Consider the following 11,497-nt stretch of genomic DNA (forward strand, 5'->3'; position numbering starts at 1 on the left):
CACCACACTGCCAGCTTGGCTTAAAAGAAACACAATATTTGAATTACACAAAACATTTTTTATTGGCAAGACAAAAAGGAACTGACAATCAGCCCCTGAGAATGTGTTGTTTAAATTATAAAAAGCAGTGATTAAAGCTGACAGACTGGTTTCAGTTTACACTCTCTTCCTCAGTGAACAACAGGTCTTATTCTTTGACTTTGAATGATCTCCCATCTCATGTCAGTGAATCCAGCACCGACTGTTCACCCTCAGCCTTACACACGTTTACACATTTCAACTCTTAGATGTGATATTAATACTACTTACAAAGAGAGAGACGAGATGTGCTTACCTGCTTTGCAGCTTTTAGTGAAAATGCAATAAATAGGGTTTGGAGTGTAAATGTTAACTGTCCTGACTTAACAACTACTGCAGAATAGCTTATTTCTTCATTAGCACTGCTCTGCAAAGTTCACCACACACTGATCAAGATATTTTTGAACATGAACAGAAGAGTTAAATAGATTCCATGATCTGTTTGTATACCTTAGGCTTAACTGCTAAAGGAGCATCTGTATATCATACTGCTGAGCATGTAACCTCCATTACTGCTAACTTTGCCTTTAATAATGTACAAGGACACTACTGTCCGCTAAAGAAACAACTGCTTGGGCTTACAACTCTACTGTTTTTTAATTTTCTAGCTGATTCAGATTTGGGACTGACACCAAAGCTTTTATCCTACTCTGCATTAATCTCACACAAGGCTCATAGCTGTGCGGTGATCCTCACAGTGCAAACAGTGAGGGCGTTATCACCTGTACCACTTGAGGCAGGAAGCATTTACAATATGTACTAAAGAGAGGTGAACATGAAGCATGAGCTGGAGGAGAGCTTTTTGCCCTTGTACAGAATAAATCCAAGTGACAGAGTGCTGCAGCACTGGAAGTCCGTTTGCATTAAGGCAGATAGATGTGTAAACAATCCTGGCTTTGAACCGGTTGTCTCTCTTGATGTGTATATGCACGCACACACACACACACACACACAGTGCAGGTATGAGTGTGAGCGGTGCCCAGGGAGACAAACTCACTCCCTTGTTTTTCGGCTTAACTCAAAGTTAGTGTGCTCTGTGGCCATCCTCCTCCTCCTCCTCCTCCTCACTACCTTTGCTACAACACAGTTCCCAACAACTGCGAGGAAGAGCCCAGAGTGCATTCAAACCACTCAATCAGCATCTCACAACACCCGCTAACGTTTCAGGTGCCTCCTGTGCTCGAGGACGTCTTACGGGCTGTACGGTGGGGGCTTCTCGTCAGGGTGATTGTGAGGGGGAGAGTAGCGTGGGGGGATCATTGTGGGCCACAGGTGGCTGGCTCCAGACTGGGAGTCATCTGACAGGCCTGAGGAGTCGGGGAACACGTAGGTGCCCTGTAGGAAAGCCAAAACATTCATCAGAATGACATCTTTACAAGTTTGGTTTCAGAATGACTCCAGACTGCTGCTGCATTCAATGAATGTCTTTTCTTGTACCCAAAGGGAAACTGGTTGCGAAGCAGTGAAACACAAAACACGAGATAAAAACACAAAGCACATGAATACATATTAATATAAAACAGGAAAAAACAGAGTGCAAGAGTCTTTATATCTGCTAGTTTTGGCTAACGGGAGTCAGAGGGCAAGATCTGAAACTGGATGTTGGAGAGTAGGAGCCATCAGACTGGATGGACTGTTTGTTTTACACTTCTCTTGTGTACCACTAATTCTGCTACAGACATTTACAAATGTATAATATTTTGTCTGAGAGAAGAATACCAAGAGATAATAGAAAATGTAATAACTGACTGATGGCATTAAAACGTTAAGCTGAATTAACATTACCTCTTCCTGTCATAATATTAATGAATCAAAACCTTTTATCTGAACTAGACACCACTGATAACTGCCAATAATAAATCAATAATTGCTTTACAGTCTCCCACTATGCACTCTACGCAGTACAGCAGATGGAAAGTGTCTCTGTACCTGCAGGTCGTAGGCAGTGTAAGGCGGCAGGCAGGGGGCAGTGTTGTAATACGAGTTGAGGGAGGTTGTGGGTGGAGGTGGCTCTGAGAGGACTGGAGCTGTGATGGCCTCTGGCTCAGATGTACTCTCTGAGGCAGCAGAGGGAGTCTGACAAGGACATGAAGAGTTTTGATCAGTTTCTATCAATTGAAACACCAGAGAATTAACAAGAAAGAGAATTTTACAATTAAAATCACCACATAGTTTGAGACTTATTCCGACACATCAGGCAGAATAACCACAGTCGTCTCTTCATTCACGTGACCTACCATGTCTTTGAAGCCTCCCAGCACTGCAGCAGTAATGATGCCCAGGAAGAGGGCCACGATGTTGAGGATGGTAGCGGACCATAACAGGTGATAGAGGTGCACCACATCCTCGCAACTCTTCACGTCGGTAAATTCATGGTAGCCTCCAATCACCTCTACACGGCTAGCCCAGTGGGTGGGATAGAGAAGGAAACAGCCTACAGTCAAGCCACAAATGTCACCAATACAGCTTTTACTAATGCTAAATGCTAAGGCTGTGTGCATTTGTATTGGAGACACGATGAAAGACATACAACAGGTTTGATTTATACAGATAAATGAGTCTATGTCTGTAAGAGTTCCAGTGGTTTTGAGGTGGTTCAGACACAAAAAGAGCATGCAGAGGAAATGGCACTAAAAACACATTTCTATAGTGGGTTAAAACATAACATTTCTACATAATTATTTAATTTCAATCAGTACTGATCAAAACAAGAAAAAAAAACGTCATGAGTTGATCATTAATGGCCAATATGGTTCTAGAAAAAAAGGGACCTACTTCCAAATCATGGATGATTTCCTAAACTTTTTCAAAACATCTTTATTCTGAAGTCCCATAAGAGGATGTTCTCTGAAACAAAGGTTAAAAGAAAAGAAACATTCTTGTTCTAATACAATCAACGCAGTTGCAGTGCAAAACAATTTCACACAAAAATGGTACACATCAAAAATCCAAACAATCAAAGCAACGCAGCAAAGCGAGTAGCCACTGATTCGTCAGGTGTTCGACCTGCTCAGCGTACTCACTTCCCGCAGTTGTAGAGGTCGCAGCAGTAACAGGTGTTGCTCTTCACACGCAGGTTACAGGATGAGCGCTGCGTCTGACAGGGTACCTGAGAGTCAGAAATTATTTTACAGTCTCTGCACTTTGGGTCGGCTTCTGGCTCTGTCCCCACTTCATTGCTGGGTTGACATTGACAGTTCAAACACGTACACTGAGAATGAATTGATCAGAAAGTGAAGCATGTGTTTCTTACGTCACGCTCAGATGCAGTCTCACTGGAGTGATACTCACACCGACCAGCATACAGAGGCTTGAGGTCCTGCAATACATTAACATGTTTATATATCTTACTGCACAGTTCATCACTAGTCTACTTACAAACATGCACTAAATTATATAAAGAAACTAAGATAAAGAAGCAACAACACGTACTAGATTAGTGATACATGACTCATGACTTTTATTATTTTACCACCAACTAACTTTTACAGCTCAGGATTAGTTGGTTTCTGGGCAAAATATAATGAAGTTGCTGTTACTGTGTACCTCAAACGCGACACAATGCATCAGAAAGTGAGAGTATTGGGGGTAAAAGGAGGTTCCACAGCTGTAATTCTCTTTTTCAATTGTGAAAAACATACAGAGATCAGGTCATCTAAGTTTTATGGTTTAGTCACAATTTCCTTATCCATTCAAATTCTTAAACCTTTTCTTTCAAAAATAAAGTCCAGATGCTCCACTATAAACAGCCAAAAGCCTCTTTCTGATTGACTCATAACTGAGGTCACCACCGACTGTTTGCTCTTCTAGAAACATGTGACAGACATAGAGACCTGGACAAGACTGCAAGTTTCAAAATGATCATTACGTATAAACACTGAAATAAATCATTATTTATTATCATTTAATAATAAAACACAATCATCATAATCCAATTCACAAACCTATGCAATAATATACATAAACATTGTTATCAAATAATATACTTTGGTCCTACATTGATTATGTTGCTCAATATTGAGATCAAGAATATTTATTAATCTTTGGGAGAACTTACTTTTTATACTTTATAAATAAAACAGCGTAATTTAAGTGTCTTGCCTGATGCAGAGCCCCCTTTATGAGTGCTCCAAACAAACACCTGTGAAGGGTCAGAAACTTTACCTGTGAACAGGACGGATTTCACAGGAGGCAAGCGCTTAATAAGAGCATTTAATCAGCATCATGATTGTGCAGTTAATTGTGAAGCCCTACATGTGATTCTCTGAGTAATGTCTGAGAAATGTACAAACAACAACATTTAGATAAATGTAACCAATACAATGATTATGTATGTATATATGTACGTATGTATATATGTCTGTATCATACTGTTTCCCAATCCTCTTACATTCAACAGTGTGCCTCTTTGTAGTTTAGTGGGCAAAAGATTTTACATTTTCCCTTTTACTGACCCCGCTGGCAAATGAAAACCTGCCAATAGTGCCCGTATCTGTTTTCACCCAGCCATAACTTATTTTAGCATAATTGTTTAAGAGCGCATTAGTGGTTATTTATTGTTTTATGTACTTTGCGTAATGGAGAATAATCTCCCTCCACCACACAATATATTTATCCTGCTGAGGAGGGTGCAGCAGCTGCTACAGCCAGCCATATGTGAGCAATGCCCTTGAAGAAGTGCATATGTATGTATGGCAGACGGAGTATATATAGCTTTAATGGAGATGGCATTGATTAATATGCTTGTTATAAGTTGGGGCACACTGGGTTATCTATGTTCATAATTTATTAGTTTGGTTAAATGGGCAGACACTTCAGTGTTACTTACAATGTGCCTCGCGGCAAAAACTCCATCGACAATAGCACAGCAGAAGGCAGCCACCACTCCAAAACTGATGAACACGATAGATGCGACTAACTGCGAAAGAAAACAGAGGAGCTGTAAACTCAACATAAACAGGCGATATCACTACATGTATGAAGTATGAGTATGAATTCCTCGGAACAGGATGAGGGTCGGAGGGGTTTGTGGGCCGGGGCAGAGGACAGAGCGCTGTGGTTGTCACCTAGCTCCAGTGGCTGGCACGGCGCCCAGCTCTTTATAGGCTGTGCAACCCTTTAATTCTCCCATTCGCCCCCTCCTCTCCTCCTTTCACTCCTCAATGAAAGGCAGCATGTATTCAATTACACATCACCCCACCCTGTCTGCAGCCACCCCAGCTTGCAGGAGGAAGGCAGTGCAAGTGAGGCAACAGATTCAGCAGCTAGAGGGAATGGGGATTTATGCCAAGATTTCTATGATTGCTGATTATCATATCCAGAAACAAGTAGATCTCAACAGCACATTTTAACAGCCCTGTGGATATTTAATCTTTCTTAAAGTCAGTAGAAATGTATTTTCTCTGTCATAGCATACTCTGAGCAATGTTGGCCTCCATCAGTCAACACACTATTTTCTACCAAACTAAGTTAGTTTTAATTGTTTTAATTGAGAGATTTCTGCCTTTGTGTTTCTTTTTCTGTGCTCTTCTCACTGGTTTGAAGTGGACGGGACTCAGAACTTAACTTAACATCACACCAGCGAAGCAGTGCCATGCACCAACCAAGATTCAGCAGCATTTGAGTCTGATGAGAGTAGTGGGGTTGTTTGTTTTATGCTACAAAGTAACTGTCAATCAAATCTGAAACCACACCCACATTGTCCTGGTGAAGCAGACTGGATGAGTTTTTTGAGCGTTTAACTAAAAAAAAAAAAAAAAAAAAAATTAAAGATGTTTCCCAAAAGTTAACTTTGATTGTTACACAATAAGTCACAGATATTTAATGTTATTCAGAAAGACTTTTCAAACCATGTTATCAAGGGCTTTATTTATTTTGAACCACAGGCCACCCTAATGTGGAAATGGAAGCTCTCCCTGCACACTGTGCTGCTGATTTGTGCTAATATGATTATTGGTGGAATATCAATTATCATTCATTTACTTTATTCAATTTACAAGTAAACATTTATAAAAAAAATCTTCTTCCTACCTAACTGATCATTTGGGTGGCAACTAACAAGTCTTTTAATTATCGATTAATCTGCTGATTATTCTCTTAATTAATCAATTTAATGGTCAGAAAATAGTAATAAAAGTGAATTACAATCCAAATATATATAAGTTATTACCATAGAAGATAAAGAAAACCTGTGAATATTTACATTTGAGAAGCTGAAAGTAGTAAATTATTGGCATATTTACTTAAAAAACGAATGCAACCAGTTATCGAAAATAGTTGCCAACACAAAAATCATATGTCTCTAATACCCCAAACCATAAATAATATCAACACATTTTCCACGTAATAACATTTTATGTCAAACAACAAATCAGAGGCAGTGTGGCGTCACATGTCACAGCTCAGTCAGTCATGGTACACACACACTGACTGCTGCATTATGGGCAAAAGGTGTCACGGTACAAACTCATTCTTCATTTCAGCCCTGACAGTCCCTGCCCGGCACGTCCCACCTGCTCCTCTCATCTGCAGTTTCCTTCCCCGCATTCCAGTGTGGACATCTGTCCTCCTCCACTTACACCCTATTTCTATTTCTGGCTGCATCTCCCATGAAGCCCAGGATACTTGCACTGATACACAAACCTCCTCAGGCCAAGGGGGACTCGCAGTCTGGGTTAGGTCTGTGCTGTGTCTATTGTCACATTAACAACATAATCAAGCTGCCGTTAGGTAATTGGGACTGATCCACAGTTTAATGAGAGTGCTCTTTGACTGAAGAGACAAGGAGACACCGAGCACTGAAAGTGATCTCAATGCACAGAGGTAATATAAATCCTCTTACCATCTGCCTCTTGTTCTCTATCAAATGAGCGCCGATAATTCCCAGAAAAGAGCCAAAGCCCAGCTGAAAAGAGAGACAATAGCTGTTAGGGCATTTATCTAATTTGACTGTAAAGCTTTGACTTCATAGCGCAGTGGGGAAAATCAAGTGTTAAATGTTTCTGTGATTCTCTGGAGAAGCATTGCAGCATGTTTACAATGATACCAAATACTTAAAAAAGATAAGCACCATAAGTTGTAGATGAATTTACTCTAATTTGAACATTTGTGATAAAAAGCTTCTCCTAATCTCAAAACCACAAATATGATGAATCTCGAGGTCAAAGTTAGAAGAAGCAGCTTCAGACAAACAGTGGCTGCTTTCCTGGTAGCTCTTTATGCTAGAAGAAGACTGAAAGCAGAGTACTGTGAATAAAACACATTTATGGGCTGAGACACTTTACCTCACTCAGCCTCTAATGACAGCAATGCTGAATAATGAATGTGGGGAAAATTCACCCCTCTGAGACCTTCAGTAATTATTTTCATCAGAGTCCGGGAGCGGGAAGAGCCTGCTACAAACACTCACTTCACTCACACTTCTTATGAGCTCTGACAGTGAACAGGCCTGCTGTGTCGTGCCTGCTGCTGATGCATGCAGGTGTGAATGTGCACTCACAATGACTCCTGGGTAGTAGCCGCCCACCGTGATGTTCTGCGTCCTGGTCGTCGCTGCCAGGCCGAAGATGAGGATGAGCACAGATACAATGAGCAGCATCACTGTCACTATTATGGATTTCCTCTTCCTCCTCTTAAAAGAACCTACGAGGACAACAAATGAGGGGACATTACTGCAGCAACGTGATGTGAAGTTAGAAGATGTGGCTCCACCACAAGCATTGACGTAATGGGAAGTAGCTGAAGAGGCTCATGACTGGACTGGAGTTTCTCTGGTTCTGGTCACATTGACATGTTGCTTTGAAGAAGCAGTAAAAAGGGTCCTATTTGTACTGTATGTGCATCTTTAACGGAACCAAAGGAATCGGCTTGTGAAACACTGCGAAGCACCCTAACTCATCTTCTATCAACAAAAGTGTGGAGAGGACTAATCTGGACTTATTTGAAGGATACAATATTTAATTTACTATTTAACACTGGATGGTCATTGTCATGTCTTGCGTACATTCACACATACAGAGAAAGTAACTTCTATAATGAAGCGCAGTTCAAAATGCAGAGCAGTTTTCTCAGAAGCTATAATACGAGTTAGCTCTAAAAATAACTTCTGTTATTATTATACTTATGTTGCTCGGGATGGAAAAAACCCTGGCGGGTATGCCAATTTTGACTTTAAAAATATAAAGAAATCACACATGGTTTGGTTTAGTGGGAAAACTTCCTGACATACTCCAAAGGTCTGCTGATTCTCCAATATTTTTTATTTTTTTATTTTTTTTTAACCACAAAGCACATATAAGAATTACACTAACCAGCAACAAACTATCATTATATTTACATTAAAGAGGGTTTCTCTATTAATCTGTGCCTTAAGGTTTAATTAAGAGGTGTTAAGGCTTTGAGATGTTGATCATACAATCCCAACACAGGAACTTTTTAAATACCGGCCTTCTTTTGTTGCACACCATCCGTTTTCACTCTCTTTCTCTCTCCCCTCGTGTCCACTCAGCTGTCTGTATACTGTCTAATAAAGACATAAATGTGGGAGAATACAGGAACTGTACTGTGTGATGCATGTATGCATCGTGTGTGTCATCTCTCTAACACTACTGATTGTTTTCATTGTTGAAAATCTGTTTCTTTTTTAAAACATAAATTCAATCAAACACATCTACCTATGCTGTGGATATTATATATATTATATATACTGTCTTATCCACCTACTTCATGTACATACAAATAACTGCATGTATGTAGGTCATTCTGATCTACAGTAAAAGATGGTCAGGTTAACTGTATATTGTATATTTGTAAAGCAGAGTTTTCATCTTGTACTGAAATTATATTTAAAGTTAACTTTACTGCCATTACAACAAACATTGATATAATATGCCCTGGTGAGCTTGCAGTGCAACAGAGATCATTCAACACAACAAAATATGAATTAAACATATTGAACATATTAAAATACACATATTTAAAGATAAAGATAAAAGACAAAATACCTTAAAGTGTGAGTGCAATTCAGAAGTAAACATTTAAAAAATATACATAAATGACTACAAAGACAACCATAAACTGACGTTGTCGTCTGAACCTGCTCTGAGAGGGTAGCTCTTTAAAAAGGAGCTGCTGGATGAGAATCATCTCTAACAACATTCAGGGCCTTTCAGTGAAGTTATAAACTGAAGAGAGAGATACCTAATGGAGAGACCAGGGATTTTAGATGCAGTTTTAGCTATTTGTTTTCAGCAGTAGTCAGACTACCGAGGAAGGTCTGCCTGCTTCTCGTATTAATCTACTCAATTTATTTTTACCTCTTCCTGCCCAATTTATTCTAAAGTGCTCACCAAAACTCCTTCGAGAACAACAGATCACCCAAGTCACTCTCTATGTTCAGTTTTACCAATTTATAGAAACACAAGAGTTGGAAAGCCACAGACAGGCGTCACTGCTACTGAATGCTGACGCTCCAACATGGAGATCAGTGCTCATCGCTACACTGAGCATATGGTTTCTGTCAAATTCTGTCACCACGGTGCATGCACAATGAAGGACACTCTGGGATTAATGATCAGCAGAGCAGAGCTGGGAGTTATATTACAATAACAATTATACTGTGAGAAAACTGCATTTCCTCTGGGACTGTCTTCACTATAATTCTGCACTGTAGATAGTTTTCTTTCCCTGGTCTCAAATCCTAAATTACAGTAGACTGAAACATGTGGCTCTGTTGCACCAGTTAAATGAAAGATGAACGTCTCAGTTTTCCCATCATAACACATCCTTTCCGTTTTAAATTCTTAAGAGACATCCAATGCTCTCTTAGATCAAATATCATATGAAATGCCTTCACTTTATATATTATCAGATCAAGTGTTATCTATCTGTCAATATTAAGCAGAAATGTCTCTGACTCTACCCTGCAGGACTTTGTGAGAAAGGGATGTTTATTGTTTATTATGTGGATTATCTGAGACTATAGGTATAGGTTCTGTTATTTGGCTCACAGTAAATACAATTATTTACTCACAAGATATTACAAAAGCAGCTCAATTTCAATATGACTACACCACCTTCTCATAAGAGACCACTTTTCTTTCTGGTGATCCTGCTATTTGTGGCAAAGCTGTGTATTGTGAGTAGGCTAAAACAATCAATTGTAGGCTGCACTAAAAACGTACTAAATATATGCTGTTTCCCCTACACGAATGGACGCTTTTGTTCCTGTATATAATCGTGGTAGCAGCCGAGCATCCTGCCAAAATCTGTGTCAGGCTGTTGCCCATCAGAGCCAAACATCCAGGCTGCCGTGGTTACTCAACGTTGCCGCACCTGCAGTGACGCGCTGCGGCCTGGACCGAAAAAAACAGAATACGGTGGTGATGCAACGGGTGTTTCTGTGAGCCGTTGGAAGCACACACAAAAAAACGATCGTTACTGTTTTTAACCGACAAAAAATAACAAATGTGAAATGTTCAAATGTTAATATTGGTGTGTAGGAGCAATTTCAATACGCCTTTCAATAAAAAAAAAAAAAAAAAAAAAAAAAAAACGCATTCTGGTCAGACGAGTACATTATTTAATTGATTTAAAAAAAAAAAAAACCTGCTGCAGACACGCCGTTGACCTTGCACACACCTACCAATGCTTGTCTCAGAGAGAGTCAGCCCGCTGGATTGGAGGCTCTGAGAGGGAGGCATGCTGGCTGGAGGATGTTTAAACGCAGTCCGCCCGGTGGTCCTCTTGCAAATTAAAGAGAACAACAATCACGACTCAGTGTTATATATTTGAGCCCTAATGGTGTACAGTCGTGAGCTAGCGCAGACGGTTGTGTTCGCTTGCTGTGGCATTATCTGGCAACAGCCCTTCCTCCTCCGTCCCCGCTGAGACCGAGTCTGTCTCATTTACATCCCCGCGGCTGTTGATATGTCTGTCGGTCTCTGTCCTCACGATGTGTCGGTGTCGGGCAGCGGGTCGCTGCTGCTGCTGCTGCTGCTGGTTGTATGTGCGCATGTCACACGTACTCAAAGAAGAAAGTAGTCTCACGGTCGTTACTTGTACTTGTTTCACAGCAGTGTAACGATACTTAACGTTAGCTAACATATCGATTACACCCCTGAAGTACGCGACCGTTACACCGACATGTTCGTTATTTTCCGTTACTAACCTGTCAGTAGGCGTAACTAAGCAACAGATCAAATGTTGTCGTTAGTTGATGTTCTCCTCCAACCGTCGTCTCTGTCGATATACAACATCCAATCTTTCACAGGAAAACAGATCTGGACATCCGCCATTTTAATATATATATAATATAATTTATATATATAATTAACTAAACTAACGTTAGCTAACTAGTGTTGAAACTTTACCGTTACAAGCTACAAGATGAGCGACGGCAAGCTGGTGTTAACTGACAGAA

At 40.2% G+C, this 11,497-nt stretch overlaps 1 protein-coding gene across 4 annotated transcripts; it reads right to left on the minus strand.

The window, feature by feature from the left end:
* Positions 1-37: 37 nt before the first annotated feature.
* On the minus strand, positions 38-11,181 carry tmem255a (transmembrane protein 255A). Of its 4 annotated transcripts, none has more exons than XM_051419748.1 (10): positions 10,717-11,181; positions 7,577-7,719; positions 6,920-6,982; positions 4,907-4,996; positions 3,332-3,397; positions 3,102-3,187; positions 2,853-2,925; positions 2,316-2,483; positions 2,008-2,154; positions 38-1,413 (listed from the first exon to the last, which is right to left on the minus strand). In XM_051419748.1, exons 2-10 carry the CDS (start codon positions 7,673-7,675, stop codon positions 1,270-1,272), a joined length of 936 nt encoding a protein of 311 aa, XP_051275708.1. In that variant the 5' UTR covers positions 7,676-7,719; positions 10,717-11,181; the 3' UTR covers positions 38-1,269. The 4 variants fall into 4 exon arrangements, with proteins under 4 accessions (XP_051275708.1, XP_051275705.1, XP_051275706.1 ...); XM_051419745.1 differs by having other exon boundaries at positions 10,721-11,178; XM_051419746.1 differs by having other exon boundaries at positions 2,316-2,478; positions 2,854-2,925; positions 10,721-11,174.
* Positions 11,182-11,497: the final 316 nt, after the last annotated feature.

The sequence above is a fragment of the Dicentrarchus labrax genome, unplaced genomic scaffold (genome assembly GCF_905237075.1).
Source record: "Dicentrarchus labrax unplaced genomic scaffold, dlabrax2021, whole genome shotgun sequence".
NCBI classification, from domain to species: Eukaryota; Metazoa; Chordata; class Actinopteri; family Moronidae; genus Dicentrarchus; species Dicentrarchus labrax.